The sequence below is a fragment of the Leucoraja erinacea genome, chromosome 9 (assembly GCF_028641065.1).
Source record: "Leucoraja erinacea ecotype New England chromosome 9, Leri_hhj_1, whole genome shotgun sequence".
Taxonomy (NCBI): domain Eukaryota; kingdom Metazoa; phylum Chordata; class Chondrichthyes; order Rajiformes; family Rajidae; genus Leucoraja; species Leucoraja erinaceus.
The window spans coordinates 59,280,188-59,305,330 of NC_073385.1; the positions used below are offsets into that span (position 1 = coordinate 59,280,188).

Genomic DNA, 25,143 nt, shown 5'->3' on the forward strand with positions numbered 1-25,143 from the left:
CACTATTCCTGCTAATTTTCTTGGTCCCATCTTCTTGCAAATTAAAGCCGTCAAGATTGTTGTTTAACCATTGCTGCTGTATATGTACCTGGAACATGCTGCTCATGCACCTGGAACCCCAGTTGTACCAGGCATTACAAACCAGTCTTGCATCTGTTCAGAGCGGAACCAAGATAATACAAATAGGTAACACAAATAAAGAGGTTGGAATCTATAATAGGATTTCGAGCCTACTATGTTAAGTGATCCACGCAGGCAGGACAGGACCTTGCACGCCAGCACCTTTTTCTTCCAATTACGACTGTTCAGCTGGCCGGCCACCGTAAAGTGCACCAGAGTCTGTTTAAAGAGAGAGCACATCATCCAAACATCAGCAGGAAACACTTCGCAGATAGATCTCTCTAATGTTACCAAGGCACGAGCTAACGTTTTTGAATAAAAAACAGAGAACTCTGTAAATACTCAGCAGGTCTTGGTGCATCTGGTGGAAGATAAGAGAGCTAACGATTCTGGTCGAAGACCCTTCATCACAATTGGAAAGGAGACACAAGAGGGCTAAGATGCAGGGAAGGTGGGGAGGGAGAGATCTCTGACAGGGTAAAACCGAGCTGACTATGGGGATAAGTTGTGAATGAGATTACCTGGTCTGCGAAAGAATGGTAGCAGTTAAAGAGAGAAAATATGGACAAAAAAAATATATAGGAGTTGCGGAATACGGGGAGGAAAATGTGCCCGGCAGGTCAGGCTGAGCATTAAATCCAATCCCGGGAGAAAAATTGGAAAGAAGTGAAAAAAGACAAGAAAACAGACAGCTGAGCCAATATCACAAGGGTTTGACCAATACAGACCGAGAAATCAAATTAGCAGAAGCTGTGGGATTCAATAATAATTCCATAAAGCTGCAACATGTCCAGATGGAAAATTAGGTTTTGTTCCTCAAGCTTGCAATGGGCCTCACTGCAACTGTGCAGGAGGCCACAAAGTGAAACCCCAGGGTCATCCTTGCAGACTGAACACAGGTGCTCTGCAAAGTGATCGCTCAACCTGTGTTTAGTTTCTCCAATGTAGAGGTGATCACATTTTGAATTTAACACACTGCATGAGAAGAAGCTCAAGTGAATCGCTGCTTTACTTGCAAAGACTATTTGGGTCCCTGGATAGTGGGAAGGGAAGGGGTAAAAGAACAGGTGTTGCTTTGCCGACAGTTATAAGGGAAAGTGTCCCAGGAAAGGGAAGGGTATACCTCCTATTCTTCTAAACTTCAAGGAAAACAAGTTCCAGCCACTGAGACACCCATCTCATCCCAGGTGCTAGGTTGGTGAATCTCATTTGGACTACCCCCAATCCCATTGTATTCTGTTTCAGGTAAGAGGAACAAAACAGGCGCAGAGGCCTCACCATCACACTGTATGACTGTAACAAAACCACCCTATTATTAAACTTCAACCCCTTTACAATGAAGGCCAAACATGGCATTTGTCTTCTTCGCTACTTGGTGGAGCTGCCTAGATCCCTCTTTGGTAATCGCTCTCCAATTAGATAATAATCACCTTTTGATACCTCTTACTGAAGTACGATTTCTCTACTATAAACTCCATTTACCGTGTATCCGGCCACTCACTCAAACAGAATGTTCTCATCATAACATAACCTTCCACCTATTTTTGTATCATCAAAAAAATTGTATTATCAAAAAAACCTTATATTTTGTTCGTTTCCCAAGGTCATTAATATAAATGGTAAACAATTGAGATCCCCGGCGTACAACATGAAACGGACCCATTTATTTCAACTGTCTTCTATGTTAGACACAAAATGCTGTAGTAACTCAACGACTCTGGTCTGAAGAAGGGTCTCGACCTGAAACATCACCTGGAGTATTGTGTGCAGTTTTGGTCCCCTAATTTGAGGAAGGACATTCTTGCTATTGAGGGAGTGCAGCGTAGACTTACAAGATTAATTCCTGGGATGGCAGGACAGTCATATACTGAGAGAATGGAGCGGCTGGGGTTGTACACTCTGGAGTTTAGAAGGATGAGAGGAAATCTTATTGAAACATATAAGATTCTTAAGGGTTTGGACACGCTAGAGGCAGGAAACATGTTTTCGATGTTGGGAGAGTCCAGAACCACGGGCCACAGTTTAAGAATAAGGGGTAAGCCATTTAGAACGGAGTCGAGGAAACACTTTTTCTCACAGAGAGTTGTGAATCTGTGATCTGTGGAATTCTCTGCCCCAGAGGGTGGCGGAGGCCAGTTCTCTGTATATTTTAAAGAGAGAGCTAGATAGGACTCTTAAAGATAGTGGAGTCAGGGGATATGGGGAGAAGGCAGGAATGGGGTACTGATTGGGGATGATCAGCCATGATCACATTGAATGGCAGTGCTGGCTCGATGGGTCGAATGGCCTACTCCTGCACCTATTGTCTATTGATTCCTTTTCTCCAGATGCTCCCTGTCCCGCTGAGTTGCTCCAGCATTTTGTGTCTATCTTTGGTGTAAACCAGCATCTGCAGTTCCTTCCTACACAGATGTTTTCTATGTGACAGCCAGTTTCAGTCCACTGCCAACACCTCTTCCAAGACCCTTGTTCTCTTAATTTATGCACCAGCTCTAACATGGCGGCACGTCAAATGTATTCAGGAAATCTAAATCTGCTTCTTCTTTTGAACGAGGGAGTCACCTTGGCCATTTTTCAATCTTCTGGTACCCTCCAGGAATTTAGAGAGTACTGAACATATTTCGAGCAATTTCCACCACCCCTGCAGCCACTTCCTTTGAAGCCCTGAGGAGCAGGCCAATGCGTACCAGTGATTTGTCCATCCTTAGCAATCCTGAGTTTCTTTAATACTTTATCCCTTGTCATTGGGACTTCACAAGATCCACCTTGTATTTTAAATTAGCCCATCTGTTATCTTCTGGTTATCTGCAATGTCCTCAACGGTGAACATTGATTGAACATATCTGCTGTTTCTTTAGTTTATTATTCACCAGCCGTGTTCTTTCAGGCTCCTGCACCTACCCTTGATAAATCCACACAAACTCTTATCCAGTCTGAAGAAGGGTCTCGACCCCAACATTTCACCTATTCCTTTTCTCCAGAGATGCTGCCTGGCCTGCTGAGTTACTCCAGCATTTTGTGTCCATCTTTGGTGTAAACCAGCGCCTGCAGTCCCTTCCAACACAACTCTTGTTGGTAGTTTGATATCCCATGTAGGTTCCTGGAGTCATGGAATTATACAGCACATAAATGGGTCCTATCAGGCCAACCTTCCATGCTGGCCACGGTGCCTCTCTCGGCCCTGCACAATTAGCCTATATCTCTCCACTTCTTTCCTATCTTAGTTCCTGTCCAAATGTCTTTTAACCAGTTCACTGCCAAGTCTATTGGCCATGACTCGAGTACACTCAGGGGTGGCACTGAACAGGTTAAACATTGTAACCGTACATGTCTCTATTACCTACTTTCCAGAATGTACTAGTTCACCATTTCTCTAACAATGGACCGAACACTCTTGTTGGAGGTCCACCCTACCTTCTGTTAACATCTCTGGATCTAAAACTCTCAGTGGCAGGTCCAATCATCCTCACATTAACATGTTTCATTGCTAACTCTTTTTCAAAAACTCCCAGCCTACAAGGCAAACCTTTCCACTTGGGAGTTTCTAAAATTGAGCTAGTCCCAGATTCTGCATCTTTGGTGGGTGGGTGGTTGTTAAGCAGCATGTTAGTGGGAGCAAGCATGGTCTGGGCGGCACGTTTACATACTGTCCTCTCACTGAGTGGGCCCAGGATCAGGCAGACTTGCTTCATGGTCTGCGCATCAGGCTTGTCGAAAAGATGCTGGATGATTCTGTGGACCACAGGATAACTAACATCGCCATGGAGAGCCAGACTTTGTGCTGCAATCCAGCTGTCAACCTCACTTCCTGGAATGCAAAAGGAAAAGGTGAATGGCTGGAGACTCCTCCTGCCCAATTCTGCCCACCCAATGCCAACCAATGATCAGCACCTTGCCACTTCGAGTGTGTGAAGAGGTGGAGCCTGTCACTATGCCACCAGGACTGCATGGAAGTGGACGGGATGAGTGGCGATAGAATCGATCAGTCATCCATCCATCAGTCTCCACTCAGTGACAGCCTCAGAGTCAGGAAGATGATGGACCAGTCCATGGACTTGGATAGAAATTCAAGCCCCTCCCCTGGTGCAGTGAGAGGGGAAACACCAAAAGTCAGAAGTTCATAAATGATAGGAGCAGAATGAGGCCATACGACCCATCAAGACTACTCCGCCATTCAATCATGGCTGATTTATCTCTCCCTCTTAACCCCCTTCTCCTGCCCTGTCCCCACCTGTATAAATCAAGAATCGATCTATCTCTGCCTTAAAAATATCCATTGACGGCCTCTACAGCCTTCTGTAGCAATGAATTCCACAGATTCACCACCCTCTGGCTAAAGAATTGTCTCATAATCTCCTTCCTAAACAAACACCCTTTAATTCTGAGGCTACGACCTCTGGTCCTAGACTCTCCCACTAGTGGAAACATCCTGTCCACATCCACTCTATCCAAACCTTTCACTATTCGGTGGAATTGTTCAGCTGAATCCTCATCTCCCCTCTCAGTGAATGTAGAAGATCAGGCAGCACCATTGACAAAGAGCAACAGTGTCCCTACCCCTGTCCTGGCTAGATTTATACCCTAAAAGTTCAAATACTAGCAGAAGAATCATCTGCTTATAATTCCCTGCATTGCGTGGGATTTTATTCTGCTCTGCTGCCTCCCATTCCCTTCTCAACAATAAATGTCAGAGCTATTTCATCGGCCGTTGGTCATTTTTGAACAACCAGTGGATGGGAAAGGCACTAGATAAATTCGAACACTCTATTGGAGTTATACCGTCTACATACAGTCTCTGACAGTCTACAAACAGCGTGGAAACAGGCCCTTCAGCCTAACTTAACCATATCGAACACGATGCCCCATCTGCACTAGCCTCACCAAGCCACGTTTGGCCCATAGCCCCCTATAATAAATCAGACAGCAATAGTGTTTTTTTTACCATGAAGGAGGGCATCCTGAAGAATCTCTTTGACCGTTTCATTCATTCTCTCCATCGTGATGTGGCAAATTGCTGCAGCCAGCCTCACACGTTGGTTTTCACTATTGAGAGCTTCAATGATGAGTGGCTGTAGATTCTCCGGGACTGCTTTAATTTCAGCATCAACTCTTGAGTAAAGACGGATAGAATCTACGATTAAATTATTGGCATTTTAGAAATTGTTCGCCTGGAAATTTTCACCGTTTAGTTTAGTTTAGTTTAGTTTCATTTATTGTCTTGTGTACCGAGGTACAGTGAAAGGCTTCTGTCACGTGCTATCTATCCAGTCAGCAGAAAGACAATACATGATTACAAACATGCCATTTACAGTGTATCGATACATAAGGGAATAACTGAAATACATAGTTTTGTTGCTCTTGGCCTTCAGTTCCTGGTTGCTTCATTACTTACCTTAGAATAAAGGGGAGGTCATTTAAGACTGAGGTGAGAAAAAAAACTTTTTCTCCCAGAGAGTTGTGAATTTATGGAATTCCCTGCCACAGAGGGCAGTGGAGGCCAAATCACTGGATTGATTTAAGAGAGAGTTAGATAGAGCTCTAGGGGCGAGTGGAGTCAAGGAATATGGGGAGAAGGCAGGCACGGGTTATTGATAGGGGACGATCAGCCATGATCACAATGAATGGCGGTGCTGGCTCAAAGGACCGAATGGCCTCCTCCTGCACCTATTTTCTATGTTTCTATGATTCTATTACCCTTAAATGAAGTTAAGGGTGCTACACTCAGGTCAAAATGATTGTTTAAATAGTTTCTTAAACCTTAATAATCACCTCTCTATTCCCAAAAGTTTAATTGTTATAAGTGTGAACACTTATTTTCCCTTTGGAATGTAATTAACATTGAAGTGTGCTTTGTATCTCTCATTCTCTGCAGTTCTTTTTTTTCTTTCTTTCCAATTGCTGCACACAACTTTACAAGTTAAATGTTCTGGGGTTTTTTTTAATCACTGGTTCAATTTTGGCAAGGATTCTTTGGGAAGACATCTGGCACAAGCTAAAAGTTTCCGAATGATACATTCTGAATCAGAATATGGAGAATGTAAACTGATATCTACTTTATTGATGCCATCCCTTTCACATCTACTCTCTGGCACTAAAGAATTTCAAAATAATCTGAAAGCAAAAGATTACAGATGCTGGAAATCTGAAATAAAAGCAGAAATGCTGGAAACACTCAACATGTCAAGCAGCATCCGTGGAGAGAGAAACAAGTTTAGGTTTCAGGGCAATTGTCTTTTTATCTGAAGAAATATAATTGACCAGAAATGGTCAGTTTCTCTCTCCATAGATGCTGCCTGGTCTGCTAAGTATTTCCAGCCTTTTCTATTTCTATTTGAAGAACGCTTAGGCCCTGATGTTGACTCCAGCTCATCTGAGCATCTCTTGGTCACACAGTGGCTCCATCTATTATTCCTACAGAGCACATGGTATTGAATAGGACTTAGAGATTCTGTAACATGCCTTATCCATCTGGGCCAGCCTGCCATACAAGATGTTGTTAAATGCTTTACTAAAGTCCACATGGATTATGCCACCAATCTTAGTTACTGCCTCGAATAACTCAATTAGAATTATTGAGAGGATTTTCCCTACACTGTTTTGCTGGCTCTCCTTAATCAATCCCTGGCTTTCCAAATGTACGTAAATCCAAATCTCAGCATTTTCTCCAATAATCTCCCTACCGTTGATGTAAGGTTCACTGACCTGTAGTTACTTGGCTAATCCCTGCTGCCCTTCTTAAATAAAACAACAACATTAGCTATCCTCCGGTTTTCTGGTACATCAGCTGTGGCTAAGAAAGCTGCAAAAATCTTTGTCAGGCCCTCAGTTACCTTCTCCTTGTTTTCCATAGCAACTTGGTACCAACCACACCTAGCCCTGGGACTTATAACCCCCCCCCCCCACTCCCTTCTACTTCCTTGTTGAATACATACACAAAGTATTAATTTGGGTCTCACCATATCTCCCGGCTACACACATAGAGGGCCACTCTTCCCGAGCTACCGTTTTCTTCCTATAATCTCTGCACAATATTATGGGATTCTCCTTAATCTTTTTACCTGTGAGAGATATTTCATGGCCCAGTTTTGCTTTCCTAATCTTGTCTTAAGTTCTCTTCCACATGTTTTCTATTTCTCACGAGACTCACTCAATTCTAGTGGCCAACACATGTCATATGTTTGCTTTGTTTTTCCTATTCAATCCTTCAATAACCTTTGTCATCCAAAGTTGCCTAATCTCTTTTCCTTTCACCTTTTAGAGAATATCCTGGCTCTGAGCTCTTACAGAATTCACTTTGAAGAGACTATCACTGCCAGCTGTTTCATTGGCGAGTATCTGCTCCTAATTTACTTTGTCAGGTCCTCTCTTATGCTGAGATCAGCCTTCCCCACCAATTTAGGACAAGGACCAACTTTATCCTATTCCAGAACTACCATTCTCATTGACACCAAGGATTGCAAGTTAGTTGTCTCAGACAAGGATATCAACAGGCACACATTAAACATCTATAACAATGCAACACAGCAATGGAATTTAGATGGTTTGAGTTTTTTAGATATACAAGTGAAATAAAACCTGGATCTTGCTCCAGATTTGGTCGCTCAAGTGCTCCTGATGCACACGTTGCCAGGGCATTGAGCTGAACTTGACTGTGTATTGCTCTCAGGTCTCTTTCCAGTTCTTCCACAGTGATGTCCCGCCAATGAGAATCTAGGAACAGGAACACATATTACAAGTGTACATTACAAAACAACCCTTGAACCTTAGCACCATATCATGTGTGATGGGGTTATACGCTCAGCAAGGTCAAGAAGCAAGACAGAAAGAAATATATCCAGATTCACATGTTTCATGGGTATTGGTTTGCATCAGGTTATAAATTCCTGAGGAGCTAACTAACTCCCTACTGATGGACAGGTATCCCGACTTTCACCATTTGTTCCTTGGGTATTGATCTTTACTGGAGTGTGGGTTTTTCACCTCAGCATTTCACCAGTCCTCAAAGTATGAGTATAGGAGCAAAGAAGTCCTTCTGCAGTTGTACATGGTCCTGGTGAGACCACATCTGGAGTATTGTGTGCAGTTTTGGTCTCCTAATTTGTGGAAGGACATTCTTGCTATTGAGGGAGTGCAGCATAGGCTAACTCCCAAGGTTAATTCCCGGAATGGCGGGACTGTCATATGATGAAAGAATGGAATGACTGGGCTTGTATTCACTGGAATTTAGAAGGATGGGAGGGTATATTATAGAGACATATAAAATTATTAAGGGATTAGATGCAGGAAACAAATCCTGATGTTGGGGGAGTCCAGAACCAGGGGCCACAGTTTAAGAATAAGGGGTAGGCCATTTAGAATTGAGGCGAGGAAAAACTTTTTCACCCAGAGAGTTGTGAATTTGTGGAATTCTGTGCCTCAGAAGGATGCATTCAAAATAGAGTTAGATAAAGCTCTTAGGGCGAGAGAAATCAAGGGATACGAGGAGAAGGCAGGAAAGGGGTACTAAGTGGATGATCAGCCATGATCACGTTGAATGGCGGTACTGGCTCGAAAGGCCGAATGCCTATGTTTCTTAAGCCAATTGCTATCCTGAAGAAGGATCTCGACCCGAAACGTCACCCACTTCTTCTCTCCAGAGATGCTGCCTGTCCCACTGAGTTACTCCAGTATTTTGCGTCTACCTTCGGTTGTGCTAACCAGGGACCCCCCCCTCAACAATCTATGCCCCCCTCCCGCCCCAGGATTGTCCAGCCTCTTGAGAATTGACTTTTGGGGTAACCTGTAGTTTAGTAGTCAGGCCTGCTAAGTGTACTCCAGTTATTCAATACTTACAAATGCTAATTCCTGAGGACACTAGAGTTTATTCCCCAACAAGAATCTGTGACTTTCTTGACTTCTCTGTCTCCGTATTAACGTTTAAGGGCCTGTCCCACTTGGGTGTAATTTGTGGGTCATTTATGCGACATAATTTATGCGTCACGACACACAACGCGCGCGTCATGACACGCACGTGATGTGCGCATGGTGTGCATTATGCGTGCATGGTGTGCATTATGCGTGCATGGTGTGCATTATGCGTGCATGGTGTGCATTATGCGTGCATGGTGCGTGGTGACGTAGGCAGTGACGCACGGTCACGCGCGGCGCCCCAGGACTTTTGGGATGTACAAAATCTTCGGGCGCCATCTGCGTGACGCTCAAATGACGCCCAAGTGGGACAGGCCCTTTAGTGGCCAAAATCATTGTCAGCCCAAGAGTTTCCCGTCAACCTTGACTGCAACTGCTCTCATTCTTAAGGACTCCATCCTATTCTCCCCATTTCTCCATCGTTTCTACTCCAACAATGATCTTTTTTAATCCTGACTTCACCACAGTTGAGAGAGCTCTCAATCACCCACGCTCTCGCTTGTTGTCCCCTGTCATTGCAAACATTTCCATCATTCTTCTTTCACCTCCTCCTTCCAGGAACCTGAGCCTCATTATGTTCTGTGTAGGAAGGAACTGCAGATGCTGGTTTAAACCAAAGATAGATACAAAATGCTGGAGTAACTCAGCGGGACAGGCAGCATCTCGGGAGGGAAGGAATGGGTGACGAGTCGGGTTGAAACATTTCCTACATTCAAGTTTACTAATCCAGAAGATTACGTCAGAACTAGATTTAAAAGCTAAATAAATCTGGATTAAAATGAAATGAACCATGTGAAGTACATTAGACCATGAAGCTACTGAGACGGCCACAATCTAATGGGTTCCCTTGCTCTGGAGACCGATTCTTGCTGTCTGATACCTGACCCCAGGCCCACAGTACTTTCATTACACTGAGGGCACTCTCATCATTTTGTGTGGTGCAGTCACACACTAGGTGAATGGAAGTGAAGCCCAAGCAACAGTCGGAGCCTGTTGGATGTATGATATCTAATTCCCTCATGAACACTATGGGGTGAATGAAAGGGGGTAAATTAGTCGGCTAATTCACCAACTTCCTTCTGAACATTAAACTCACATATGCGTGAAGTTTTAATCCACTCCGTGACCATGTTGCGTATTATTTGCAGGTTTTCATGCTTCTTGAAAGATTTTCTCATTGGTTTGTCGATGAGTCCGTAGTCTGGTGGTCTCAGTCCTTTCTCCATGGTATAATCAGCCATAGTGGGCAGGGCTGTCCACCTCCTCAGGCCTCGGAACAACTTTGCAGGTTCTACATGGATAAAGATGGAGTCGCTGTTTGTACTGGCTTTCTGGTTGCAACAAGTGGGCAAGATTTACATTTTGTTGCATTTTATCAAAGATTGCTCCATATCTTTAACCCTTCCACCACTAACCTTCCATCTAACCACCCTGAGCCCCATTACAAGGAACTGCAGATGCTGGAATCAAGCAAAACACAAAGTGCTGAATGAACCCGAACCTGAACAAAGGCCCAAACCCGAAACGTCACCCGTTCCTTTTTCTCCAGAGATGCTGCCTGACCCGCTGAGTTACTCCAGCACTTTATGTCTAACCACAGGCGACTTGCCAGTTCTTTAACTGCTGGAAGAACTCAGCGGCTCGGGCAGCATCTGTGGAAGGAAGGGACAGGTGACATTTTGGGTCGGGACCTTCTTCTATCCCTTCTAATTGTGCCTATCCCCTTTATTTCTTTCCTGGTTTGTGGTAACTCATAGAGTTTGGCTTCTTCTTTGCTGCTAACTTAAGCTGGACAACACAGCAACTCTACCATCATCATTATTACATGGGAGATGTAAACCTGCATAAATGACTGGGTTGTTCACAGGTAGGCAGCGGACATCGAGTCCAATTCACAGGACCATGTTTTAGGGGGGTGGGAGATTGCAACCTTCACGTGGTCCTCCCTGTTTCGATGAATGCAATCAACCTGGCGTGCACAATCACGTAAGATGAAATAGAACAAGTTGCCCTACAACGTTAGGCTGTGCACGCCATACACAAGAAGAAGGAGACCAAGTTTTAGGGAAGACTTGCTTCCTGTTGAAAGGTTGGTGAAGTTATAATTGAAAGCACTGCACGAGCTTTGAAAAGGGAATTTAAACATAGTTACAGGTGGGTGAGGGGGGGAGGGGCAATGGTGGGGAAACATATTCAGGACACTGGAGAGAGAGAAGGGAATTAGGACTAATCATGGCTAATTAAATAACATTAAAGAACTAGAAACACAAGGGACTGCAGATGCTAGAATTGAGTAAAACAAAGTGCTGGAGGAACTCAGTGGGTCGAGCAGCATGTGTGGATGGAATGGACCTGAAGAAGGGTCCCGACCCAAAATGTTGTCTGTCCATAAACACAATTACGGATAGTCCATCTGGAAAATGGAGGCTGCGGAAGTGATCTATCTGCTCAGTCCTCCAGCATTGAGCTGAGAACCTTTTGCCACTCCGATACTCTGAATGACTAAACATGAGGTAGTTTGAACCTGGAGGTGGGAGCTGTTGGTCTTGGTTCTCTTTGCACTCTGACCATTTCCCGGGCAGCGGAGGGAATTGATCCTGGAGTTGCTTCTGATACTCTGACAGGTTGTCCAAGATGATTCGCTCTTTGTATTTCTCGCCGTGGTGGTGAACAATTCCTGATGACCCTAAAATGAAAGAAAAGAGATTCGAATTTAGTCATTGGAACAGCTATAATTCAATTCTCCAAACCCTTCCTGCCTTTAGTCACTCAAATAGAATGGGACAAAGACACGATGTACATTCACTCTGGTTCAATAAGTCAGATCTATGTTCCTACTTCTTCCCTAACATTGTCCTTTCCCTCTCCCCAATACCCACTAACCTCATTCTACAGCTTCATGGCACTCTGGGGAGTTCAGGATTTCTTGGTGTCCCAGTATGTGAAGCTTTCTCTCATTCAATGACGATGGTCACGTCAGTGAAATCCACGCAAGATGAGTGAGGCAATACAACACCAAACCATTCCACACTGGTAGCTCACATTTTCCTTTGAAAAATCTCCCCACAATGGTCCTCCCTGTGTCAATGAGGCCAGACCCATAACTTTGAACCCAGCTCTGTTCCAATACAAAAAAAGGAAAGAGGAACAGGTCCAGTACTGGTGATAGTGGACATAGCAGGCCCCTCTCGGTCATGATTGATCATGGGTGATGCATCCTGGCCGGATGCAAGCCTGGGTGATGTCATATGGAGGACAGGCTGTTGCCCATGCAACACGTCCCCCCCTCCCCATGTCGCTGATCGATCCAAAGGAACAGCAGGGCCGTTACAGTTTGGCACCAGCGCCATCGTTGGAGCGGCCAGAGTGAGGTTGTACACAACGACGAACTGCCTTAGGGGCTCCGACTCTGGATTTTCTTGAGGTTTACTCCTGGAGCCTTTTCCATGACTGGATATGGCCACAAGGCAGCGGAGGTTTTAAATCAGAGTTTTCCCTCTCCTAGAAGGACTGCTTTCCCAGGCTGACAAGTCCCATCTGCCTGAGATTTGTGGGGGTGGGAGCGTCTACCTTCCCGTGCAGGTCTATAGCACCTGCCCACTGCCCCCATAGTGGACAACAAGAAAAGAAAACACAGATATGGTGAATACTATAAAAACTACAATTGTAAAATATTGCAATTTTGACTTGACTGCTGTATGACTCTATGACCAGTCTGGCTTAGATGGGACAAAATATGTCAACTGTCCAACTGCACACAGAATTCCCACAGCCCAATGTCCTCTGAACTCGGCGCAGAGGGAGAACATAGAGGGAAGAGTCAGAGACTTTAAGTTTTTGCCTTCCACCACAGTGAGGAGGTGTTTGGTGAACTCACTGTGGTGGATGTTAAATTTGTGTTGACTATGTGTTTTGTCATTTTTTTTAAATTATATGTATGACTGCAGGGAAACAGAATTTCGTTCAGACCGAATGGTCTGAATGACAATAAACGAATCTAATCTAATCTTTAATTACCTTCAGGTTGGAGTTGGTGGGTTCGCTGTGTTTTTTAGGGAGCCTTTCCTTCAGCCAACCTGCTGTACTGCCATGGCAGAGCTTGGAATAAAATGTTTGTTTCAGGAGTCTGGTGGTGAGCATGCTTCCCAAAAAAATGCAACAACGCCACCTGGTTATATCCGTTGGACAGGCTATGCTGCTCGCATGCTGGGCACCAAACTCGTGAAATGGACACTTTGCTCCCAACTCTGTCACGGGAAAAAGATTATGCTGGGGCTGTTTCCATGGAGCACAGGAGGCTGAGCAGTGACCTTATAGAGGTTTACAAATTCATAAAGTCTTAAACTAGACTTCCCCAGGGTTGGGAAGTCTTAAACTAGAGGGCACTGGTTTAAGGTGAGAAGGGGAAAAAATGAAGAGAGACCCGAGGATCAATTTTTTCACACAGAGTTTGGTGGGTACATGGAGTGAGCGGCCAATGGAAGTGGTCAGGTTGTGTGCAATGATCAATTCCAGAAGACATTTAGACAGGTGCAAGGATAGGAAAGGTTTAGAGGGACATGGGACATGTGCGGCAAATGAGACCAGCTCAGATAGGCAACTTGGTCAGCCTGGATCTTCTTCTTATCGAGTCCACACACAAGATTAGAAGTTGTTCAGCCAGAGCAAAACACACTTCTCGGCATCTGCACAATGGTGCCTGTCTTGTGCTTCTTGTACTTCTTGTGCGTGGTGATGGAAATATTGGTGGAAACAGGGCCGTGAATGGGGACACTCTTTCCTTCACCCCGTCAGCATGGCTGAATTTGCCCAAAGGGCCCATTTCCTTTACCTTATGGATTTGTCCTATTTTTGACTATAATTACTTTAAAACTAATACTATTATAGGTTGCTGGTCCCAAAATGCTCTCCCACTGACACTTCAGTCACTTGCCTGGCCTCACCTCTGAAGAGGAGGTCCAGTGTCACCTCCCCTCTGTGGGGCTAGCCATATATTGCTTGAGAAGGTAAGCAAACGCAATGCTAGCATTTAATTCATGCAGGCTAGAATACAAAAACAGAAATATAATGCTGAGGCACTAAAAGGTACTGGTCAGGCTGCATGGAGCATTGTGAGCAATTGTGGGCACCATATCTGAGGAAGGATGGTCTGGGTCCGGAGAGGGTCCAGGGGAGGTTTACAAGAATAATGCCAGGAAAGAGTGGGTTAACATATGATGAGCATTTCATGGCACTGGGCATCTACTCTCTGGAGTTTAGATGGATGACGGGGGACCTCATTTAAACTTACCGAATAGTGAAAGGCTTGGATAGAATGGATGTGGAGAGGTTGTTTGCAGTAGTGGGAGAGTCTAGGACTAGAGGTCATAGCCTTAGAATTAAAGGATGTTCCGTTAGGAAGGAGATGAGGAATTTCTTTAGTCAGAGGGTGATGAATCCGTAGAATTCTTTGCCATAGAAGGCTTTGCCATAGATATTTTTAAGGCATAGATAGATTCTTGATTGGTACGGATGACAGGGGTTATGGGGAGAAGGCAAATGGGGTTAAGAAGGAGAGATAGATCAGCCATGATTGGATGGTGGAGTAGACTTGATTGGCCGAATGGCTTAATTCTGCTCTTGTCACTGATGACATGAGAAATCTTTGTTGGATACACATATCAAATTCAACCGCACCCAAGCACTTAGCACTACAGCAGTCCCAGGAAATATTTGGGAAATTAAAATAGAATACTATTACAACCTATTTGTACAATACTATTTGTGATTGTTCCAATAATTCCCATTGATTGTTAGAGGCCCATCGTACAATCCCATCAAGGTGATCACCTGCTTTTTTCCCCCGAGTTCCACCCATGGACAAACCCCCAGGAATATCCTCTCTAAGTACGGCCGTGATGGTTTCCCTAATCAAACACCCAACTCCCGTCTTCTCCCACCTCCACCTTTAGTTTAGTTTAGAGATACAGCGCTGAAACAGGCCCTTCGGCCCACTGGGTCCATGCCGACCAACGATCCCCGCACACTAACACTATCTGACACACACTAGGGACAATTTTTACATTTACCAAGCCAATTAACGTACAAACCTGTACGTCTTTGGAGTGTGGGAGGAAACTGAAGATCTCGGGGAAAAGTCACGCAGATCACGGGGGGATGTACAGATAACACTAGTAGTTGGGATTGCACCAGGGTCTCCGGTGCTGCATTTGCTCTAAGGCAGCAACTCTATCGCTGAGCAACCGTGACCTCTATCGATCTTGCAGCATCTATACCCTGGAACACTGAGCTGCCAGTCCTGAACCTTTCCTCAGACATATTTCTGTTTTGGCTACTATATACGTCACATGTATCTATCCAGGTCCTGAGTTCTGCCCTGCTTGTCAAGCTTATCACATTGAAATCAATGCTTTTTAGTCTTCCAGACCTTCCTTGCTCTCTGTCCTGCACCTGCCTGTCAGGTCGACTGAACTTGCTTGCTTTAAGTTCTATACTTGCCACACAGCTGAATTGGATTACTCTCCACTATCAGACGAGATTAAACCTTTTTGAGCATCTTCTGCAAATCTTTGCCAGGATATTGATCCCCCTTCAGTTCAGGAGCAACCCATCCTTCTTGTACAGGTCATCTCTGCTCCAGAAGAGATCCAAAGTAATTCAAGAATCTGCATTTCTCCCTCCTGCACCAGCTCCTCAGTCATGCATGCACCTGATCTATCCACACATTCACCTGCCCTATCCACCCTCACTAGCAAGTGGCACCAGGAATAGTCCATAGATTATAACCACCATTGATGTCCTGCGTTTTAACCTTCTTCTTAACTGCCTATATTAACATTGCAGCAGCCCATCCCCTTTTTTCTACCTCTGTTATTGGAAGTCTTTTCTCGTAGCTGTAATGCTCCATACCAATGTAGTAGGCCCCTCTCGGTCATGACTGACCATGGGTAATGCACCCCTCCAGATTATTAACTGCATTTAAACTGTACAATGAGATTTGAACATGGGTCCTGGGAATTTGAGTCCAAAATTCAGGATTACAAATCCAACACTCCAATCGAAGTGCAAGTAGGTTGCAGATTTTAGCCTGTTGTCTGTGTACATTCAAACCAACCAAATCAGTGTTGGTGAAGGAAGCCCTTGTTACACAACCAACACAAGCCTGCAGGCACCTCAAGTGGTGTACACCTCTGGTGGAACAATACATAAGTGGTAGACGGAGAGAACGGGCCAGTTAAATTATGGATTGCAGACATTAAATGGCATGAGGTCACGATAACCAACAGGCCACACTGGATTGGATCATCTATTGCAAGGGGAATTTGATATTTCTAGTTTGGGCCTGCAGTGCTTCAGATTATGAATGGGTGTATAAGCACTGTGCCTGCCCTCTCTGGTTACCAGCATAAAGTTCCTGCTCAAAGACGTTCTCTGTGTAATAGACGTATTTCCCAAGCTTTGAGGTCAGCATGGTCTTCGGCTTTGGAGGAGGTGTCATGTGCTTCACTGTCAGGTTGGCTGCTGTCCAGTTTACTGCTCCAGGCTCCTGCACAATGTCCTTGTGCAGTTCATGTCCCGGAACCCTGCAGAGACAATCGGACAAAGACGTGAAACAACACGTGCTGACAATCAATATTTTGTTCTGCTGCATGAGAGTAAATGCTCCCACCCACTGACACCAAGTGCCCATTTCAGTTTAGTCATACAGATGAAACAGATGTGCCATTGAGTCCATGCTGACCTCCTGTTGCCTCCACTGAACTCATTTCAGCATTGCCTCATTCCTCACCACTGTCCGACTACCACCCCTCCTGGCCAGACCATCAAGGACCCATGTGCCTGAGATACTCTCCAGAATTTCCCCCGCAGTGCTAGCATATGGCCAAAAATGTTATGACTGAGGGCTGGGGGTGAGGTTGGCAGAGATAGTTATGCAGAGGAGTGGTGCCATGGTTCCACCATTCTCGTCCACATACTCCTAACAGAGGAGTAACTACAGAGGAGAGATGGCCAGCAGCTACACACCACGCTGTAAACAAGAGGCCATGTGCTCTGCAGGACAAGGAAGGACAGCTAGCGACTCAATCCTCGTGTTATTTTCAATTTTTTGTTATAATCTTACATTTCAGGACAGTTCTTCCCTGATTTTTCTCTCCCTCTTTTCGTAAATACTGGAATCACAATTGCTGAACTCTAATCAGGCTATAAGACTGATAAACGGACTTTTCCCCCTGCCAAAGTATCGGGCACCAACCACCAAACTGGACACACTGCAGCAGAGCCACTGTCGTGCCGCTGCCGATCGGAACGCCTGTTGATGTTTAGTAGAGATTGTTCATGATATATGTATTCTTATTTCTATTTATTTTTTACTGCACACTGAATGGACACTGGTTGAGCAATGTTTTTTTGTTTCCTCTGGGTATGTGAGTACTCAGGAAAATGACAATAAAGATATACTATACTATACTATAATCTACAGTAACAATTCCAGAATCCATAGATCTTTGGAAGATTCTAAGAGGGTTCACCTCTGTGGTCACCTCATCCAGAACTCAGGGAGTTTCATCATTGGGTTGTTGGGATTTATCAACAGTTAATCTCATCAAGTTGTCTAATTTTATTAATACTGAATCCTTTCAATCCCTCACACTTGTTCTCTGGTCCTCCAGTGCGATCATCAGTTTTTTTTGTGTGATCTTCATCTATGAAAACTAAATTATTTAATCCTCTTCATTAATTCTTCTTTCTCTGATTGTAAGGGGCCTAACGGTGTCCCCTTTTCATTTTTATGTTTCTAGTCAGTTTCCTCTCGTGTTCCTCCCAAGTGCTAGGGATGAATTCCTGATGTTCCAATCAACCTCATTGCGGCCCTTGCATTTTTCGCTGCAGCTGTAACATCACATTTTGCCCCATGTTTGGCGCTGCCCTAATACATGTGTGGTATGATCTGCCTAGAAAGCACTAAAAAAACTAACATCTTTCACTGTATCTCAGGACATGTGACAATAGTACACCAATACCCAATATTCTATTTTGCCTTGGATAGACACAAAATGCTGGAGTAACTCAGCAGGACAGGCAGCATCTCTGGAGAGAATGAATGGGTAACGTTTTGGGTCGAGACCCTTCTTCAAACTAGTTAGGGGAAAGTGAAACGAGAGATATAGACTGTGATCTAGAGATATATAGAACAAATGAATGAAAGTAATGATGATAATGGAAACAGGCCATTGTTAGCTATTTGCTAGGTGAGAACGGGAACCTGGTGTGACGGGTGGGGGAGGGATGGAGAGAGGGGGGGGGGATGCAAGGGTTAGTTGAAATATGAGAAGCAAAATATAAGATGCTGTTCCTCCAATTTGGGATTAGCCTCACTCTGACAATAGAGCAGGCCTAGGACATAAATGTCAGTGTGGGAATGGGAAGGGGAATTAAAGTGGTTGGCAACCGGGAGATCGGGTAGGTCCAGGCGGACTGAGCAAAGGTACTCAGCAAAACAATCACCTAGTTCACTTTCTCAATTTCTTGGTCCTCCATTGCTGAACGAGCTGTGGGGGATTTCAGTGCCCTGATAAAGGCAGTACAGAACGGGTCTGTCTTTAGCTGGACACATGTAGCGTGGCATTAGTACCTGTAGTAGGTGGTCAGTGGGGTTCTGGTCACCTTTCTCACCACAGCTGCCTGGGATTCCTGGGGTCTGACTTGTTCGTAACGACTGAAGTCGTCTGGTGTCATGGTCTCGTCTTTTATGAGAGCGTAGACGTGGGCAGCGCCATAGTGATCGTGCAGAAGCCCCTCCAACCTGGCTTTCGATTGCCCCTCGGGCATCTGCTTGGTCACCAGCCACTGTGCTGTCCTCTTGCTCAGCTTCTTCATCAGGTACTCGTCCCATTGCTCGGGCTGCTTCTGGGAGCCGAGGGGACTCTCCGCTGCCTTCAGGGGTGAGGCCCGATCCTGAGCCACTGCTTGGTCGGGCAGTGCAAGGCTTCTGCTGCTCACCGAAGGGGCCGGTGTGGTGGACGGCACAGCTGCCTTGAGCTTGCCTCCGGAACCCCTGTGCGACTCACAGCAAACCTGCACGTTCCTGTCACTCGCTGCGCCTTGCTTGAACTTTCGCCTGGTGACCCTTGGGCGGTGAGATCTCCGGTCTAGTTGGCTGGGCGCGACTGATCCCGGGGGTGTGACGGCCTTGAAGAGATCAAAGATGTTGCCGTCGCTCCTCTCCTTGAGCGGCAGCCCATAAAGCGGCATGGAATTGACAACATCTTTGGCGAAGCGTAGGTTCAGCGCCACACTCTTCACGTATCTCTCATGCAGCAGCTGCCTGTACTTGGGGGGCGGAAGCTCTTCGTCCGTCAGAGGGGTGATGGTCTCCCGACCTTGGCTGGGATCAGTGGCCTCCGCTTCCAGGGGTTGAACGGCAGGTTCATCTGTTGTGGGGCACTGGGAGCTCGGGTGGGATTCATCTTGCGACTCGTCCATCGCTGTCAGCCCTGCAAGAGAAGAGACGATAACAGGTGTAAGTTGTGGCACAGGGAGTGAATTGGGACACGGGCCTTCCTGCTTTTGTATCCACACTAATCCTATGTTCAGCATTCAATTCCTGGCACTGGGCAGATAGGAAAAGAGAGAAAAAGAGAGAAAAGGACAGAAGGGTCATTTGAAACTGGAGAATTTGGTGTTCATGCTGATGGATTGTAGACTACCCATGCGGAATATGAGGTGCTGTTCCTACAGTAATGAAGACTCACCTACAGACCCTTTCACTTCCCAATGGGCCCTCTTTTTTTCTGGTTACCCTCTTGCCCTAAATATATATAATTATTATTATTTTTTGCTTGTATTAAGCTCTCTCATTCTCCCCCCTCTCTTTCTCATTCTCTCTCATCCCCCTCTCCAACCCCCAACCACTATCTCCCTGTTTATCTCTCATGCTCTCTAACACCACCCCTTCTTCTATCACACTTGCTCCCCCATATAACGTATGTTACTTCTCCATCTATCCCTTGCACTCTCTCCTCACTTAGCTCTATCTTACACCCACACTCCTTTCATCAATGCTCACCTTCTCTCCCCTTTTTTATTCCTCCATCTATCCCCCTCTCTCACCTACCCATCCCTCCTGCACTGTTCCTAATGCCTCCCATCACTTGCCCAGGCCCTCCCCCTCTGTCTCTCGGTCTATCCCACTGAAATCACCATGTCCATTCCTCGCTATATTCCTCCACCTATTCTTCCTTTCATTTTCTCCTTCGCATACTCTACTTTTAACTGTATCCCGGTACATATAACAATAATAAACCAATACCTATCCCATGATACCAATACCTCGCGCCCATAATCTATTGATACTGCAGAAGAAACTCCAGAGATGTTACCTGTCCTGCTGAGTTACTCCAGCAGTTTGTGTCCTGCACACAAGAGACTGATGGAACAACAAACTAGCTACTGAAGGGGCTCAGCATGTTAAACAATGCTCATAGTGGGCGGGGGCTGTTGACCGAGTCAAGACCCTATGTCAGGACTGAGAATGTAGAGAGGAGATAGCTGATATATAGAGGTGAGAGGGAGAGGTGTGGCAGGAGCTGATAGGTGATAGTGGTGGTGAATCTCTGGAACACTCTGCCACAGAGGGTAGTTGAGGCCAGTTCATTGGCTATATTTAAGAGGGAGTTAGATATGGCTCTTGTGGCTAAGGGGATCAGGGGGTATGGAGAGAAGGCAGGTACGGGATACTGAGTTGGATGATCAGCCATGATCATATTGAATGGCGGTGCAGGCTCGAAGGGCCAAATGGCCTACTCCTGCACCTAATTTCTATGTTTCTATAGATGAGAACAGGTGAGGTGTGGGTTGAAGAGAGGAGATGGTGTCAGGTGAGGGAGGGTGGAGAGAGGTTAGAGACAGGAATCTGGTGGGTGATAGGAGCAGATAAGATTAAAATAACAAAGGGTAGACAGAGCCAGGCTCAGGGAGGGGTAAGGTAGAGAGAGACAAGCAGTGAGGTGCTGTAGAAACAGATAAGGGTGAGATAATTATGAAAGTAGGTGGCGGAGGGATAGTGAAGGTGAGGGAGAGGGTAAGCCAGGAGAAGAAACCCCATTGGATAGGTGTGCGGTGAAGGGCTGAACGGAAATGGGAAAACTGAACAAAGGGAGAAGGAATCCAGTTGAACAGGTAGGAGTGGGTAAGGGTGCAGGTTACTACGGTATTTACCACTTTTCTTCTCTCTCTCACTCCCCTCCTATCTATCACGTTCCTCTCTCTTTATCTATCCATCCCTCAACTCTCCCCGTGTCCCTTTAAACCTTCTTATCCAAACACATTTTAAATGTTATTACTGCATCCACTTCTATCTTGCTCTTGCACTTCACTCCCTGTGCCCACCACCCTGTGTCTAAAATATCAGTTGCTCAGGTCCCCACTTTTCCCTTGCACCCTCATTTCTTCTTCTTCTTGCGTATGGCGTGCACAGCCTAAAGTTGTAGGACAATTTGTTCTATTTGATCTTATTTGATCAGTGATTGCATTCGTCGAAACAGGGCGGACCACATGAAGGTTGCAATCTTCCACCCACCCTCTTGTTTAAGTCACCCCTATCCTTGGAGAAAGATGGTAACCATCCACCTGATCTTCACCCTTCAGTCTCCAATGCTCCAGCAGAACCACTCCCAACCTATCCAGGTGGATAAACCAGAGGACATAGGTTCGAGGTGAAGGGGAAAACATTTAATATAAATCTGAGGGGCAACTTTTTCACACAAAAGGTGGTCGCCGTATGGAATAAGCTGCCAGAGGGTGTAGATGAGGCTGGGACTATCCCAACGTTTAAGAAACAGTTAGACTGGTACATGGATAGGACAGATTTGGAGGGATATGGACCAAGCGCAGGCAGGTGGGACTAATGTAGCTGGGACATGTTGGCTGGTGTGGGCAAGTTGGGTCAAAGGGCCTGTTTCCACACTGTATCACTCTATGACACTACGTGGTTGAGACAGGTACAATAACATTCGAAAGACATTTGGACAGATACATGAACAGGAAATGGGTAAACGTGTATGGGGCAAATCGGAACAGCATCCTGGTTGGTATGGACAAGTTGGACTGAAGGGCCTGTTGCCATTCTGTATGATTCTATGGCTCTATGACTCTCTTTATAACTCCTTAGCCCTCCAGTCCAGACAGCATCCTTGTGAAATTTTTGTGCATCCTATCTGGCTTAATCACATTCTTTCTATTGTATTGCAACCAGATCTGCTCACAATATTGCCAGTGCAGTCTCAAAGTCTTAGTTGTAACACTTATGCCCCTGTCCCATTTAGGAAACCTGAACGGAAACCTCTGGAGACTTTGCGCCCAACCCAAGGTTTCCGTGCGGTTCCCGGAGGTTGCAGGTAATGGAAGCAGGTAGGGAGACTGACAAAAACCTCTGGGAACCTCACGGAAACCTTGGGTGGGGCACAAAGTCTCCAGAGGTTTGCGTTCAGGTTTCCTAAGTGGGACAGGGGCATAAGACCCAATCGATGAAAGTGAGCACGTTGTATATGTTCTTCACTACCCTGTCTATGTGTGTTGTCACTTTCAGGGAACAATGTACTTGTACCCCCCGGGTGGCTCTGGTCTACAACACTCCCCAGGGCTTTGACATTTGCTGTTTAGGTACTGCCAAAATGTATAACTTCGAACTTGACTGAGATAGACAACCTTAGATAACCTTCTTTGCTGTCCATCATATAACAAATTTTGGTGTACTCTGCAAACTTACAAAATTATGCCACCTACATTCTCATTCAAATCTTTAATATGACATACTATAGGGGATCCCACACCGATCTCTGTGGTACACCACTGGTCACAGGCCTCCAATCTGAAAACCAACTCCTCACACTCTGCCTCTGGTCCACCAAGCTAATTTTGTATTCAATTGGGTCGTTTACCCTGATGTGATGACTAGTTTCACTGTCGTCCTGCTTAGTTTCCCTATTTGCATCTACCCGTTATCACCATTACCACAGCCAACAATGGACCATTGTGGGCTCCATCTTTCCATGATTATCATTGCTGGCTTTGATTTGTTGTTTTCATGCCTTGCATTTGTTTGTTCTTCGTACCTTTTCATACCACTAGTTTCACTCTCCCCTGACTCAGTCTAAAGAAGGGCCTCGACCTGAGAGGCTACTTAACCTGCTGAGTTACCCCACCATTTAGTGTCTATCTCTGATGTTTCTAGACTATCCTACCATTCAGGGCATCGTCCAAATCCTTGCAAAAAGTACATAGACAATGTGGAGTGCAAAGGTCGATTCTGAGAGCCTGTTTGTAGGTAAAGGTATGAGATAAAGGGGCAAGTGGCAGATTTTAAAAGTGAGATTTAGAGACTTTAAGGCCAGTATAATCCTGTTAGAGTGAAGGGGAAATCTGGCAGGATTAGGTAACCGCGGTTGATGAGGATTACTGAATGTCTAGTTAGGGCGATGGAGGCACATGTCAGGTATAGACGGCTGGGATCAAGCAAGTCCTCATGAGGAGTTTAAGGTATGAAGGAGTTGCTTAAGTAGGAAATCAGGAAGGCAAAAAGAAAGTATTAGCTTTTTTGGAAGATATGGTAAAGGAGAATAATAAGAGATTATATTAAGAGCAAAATGGTAAGTAGGAAGAAAATAAACCCCCCTGAGATTTAACATGGTTATCTGTGTGTGGAGCCACCGGAAATGAGTCAGGTCTTAAATGAATACTTCTTGTCTGAATTCACTGTGGAGGTCATGGAATCTAGGAAATTCTAGGCCAAAAACAGTGATGTTCTGAAACACATCCACATTACAGAAGAGGCAGTGTCCATCCTGAGGCATTTTCTCTCTCCTCACCCACCCCTCATACAACTAGCATTATCTCTCCATCTATCCTTCATTCTCTTTCCCCTCAGCTCATCCCTCATTCTCCTCCAATATTCTCTCTCCCTTGCCCCGTCTATCCCTCACTCTTTCCTTCCTGCTCCCTCTCTCTCTCAACCTCTCTGTCTTTATGTCCCTCACTTTCTCCTTCTCCCCTCTCTATTCCCTTCCCCTGCTGCTATCAGTTGCACACTCCCCCCACCCATCACTCCTTCCCCCACCCATCACCTCACCCCTATACCTCACCCCCTCTCCCCGCCGCCCTCATCCTTTCCCGCTCTCTCACCCCGGTCCCGGTGCGGCACAACCGGGATTAGGATCGAAATCGACGGCGGCTTCCCGGCTGACAAACAGGCCGCGTATCCCGGCAACGGTGACCGGGCAACACGGACCCTCTGGGCAATGGTCACCGGGCAACACAGACCACAGACCCGGCAATGGTCACCGGGCAACCAGAGGTCGAGTCGGGGCATCGGTGGGAATGTGCAAGAACAGCACCGGATCGGTGTAGAGTCACGGGCGGCTGATCCTGGACATCTAAATCATTAATATTTATATATATACACATATTGTCAACTACACCCAAGTCCGATACCACCCATCCACTCACAATCTGCAACCAAGCCTCACTCACTCCGCGCTTACTTTATAGGACTTGTCAAATATAACCCATCGACCCCGTGACGGAACATGTTGCACATTACTGGTGAGACGCGTTTGTATTGCTTCCCCCTTCTGTTTTCGCTATACCTCTTGCAACTCCTGCATTCACGGTTTAAAATGTGGCCCTTGTCTTCCCCCATCAGGCCATTTAATGAAGCGCTCTAATCTCCCCAGCCGACTCACTCCTCTCACTTCTGTAACTTCCTTGTGTTTACAGATAATTTTACTTTCCGTCTAAATGAATTCTAGCAGATATTAAAGAGTCGTTGTCTCTAATGCATTTCGTTGTCTCTGTACAATGCATTTCGTTGTCTCTGTACTGTACACTGACAATGACAATTAAAATTGAATCAGATCTGAAGAGTCACGGGATTCGCTTAATCTAAGCTGCCTATACCTGACATATGCTTTCTTATTTTTCTATGCCTCTTCCCTACAACTGGGTGAGCAATGACGATTACTCTGACATAAGATTATCAATCAAGATTCAAGAGTTTATTGTCATGTGTCCCAGATAGGACAATAAAATTGTTGCTTTGCTTCAGCACAACAGAATATA

General features: G+C 45.5%; 1 protein-coding gene across 1 annotated transcript in view; it reads right to left on the reverse strand.

The window, feature by feature from the left end:
* Positions 1–24,409, reverse strand: part of heatr4 (HEAT repeat containing 4) — a 39,447-nt gene extending 15,038 nt beyond the window's left edge. The window contains exons 1-9 of the mRNA XM_055640918.1: positions 24,208–24,409; positions 18,662–19,523; positions 16,429–16,610; positions 11,552–11,713; positions 10,124–10,318; positions 7,696–7,830; positions 5,063–5,251; positions 3,768–3,928; positions 235–339 (exon numbers count right to left, since the gene is read on the reverse strand). Of these exons, the coding sequence (XP_055496893.1) occupies positions 235–339; positions 3,768–3,928; positions 5,063–5,251; positions 7,696–7,830; positions 10,124–10,318; positions 11,552–11,713; positions 16,429–16,610; positions 18,662–19,523; positions 24,208–24,394 (2,178 nt within the window). The 5' untranslated portion in view covers positions 24,395–24,409. The remainder of the gene's footprint in view (positions 1–234; positions 340–3,767; positions 3,929–5,062; positions 5,252–7,695; positions 7,831–10,123; positions 10,319–11,551; positions 11,714–16,428; positions 16,611–18,661; positions 19,524–24,207) is intronic.
* Between the last annotated feature and the right edge of the window lie 734 nt (positions 24,410–25,143).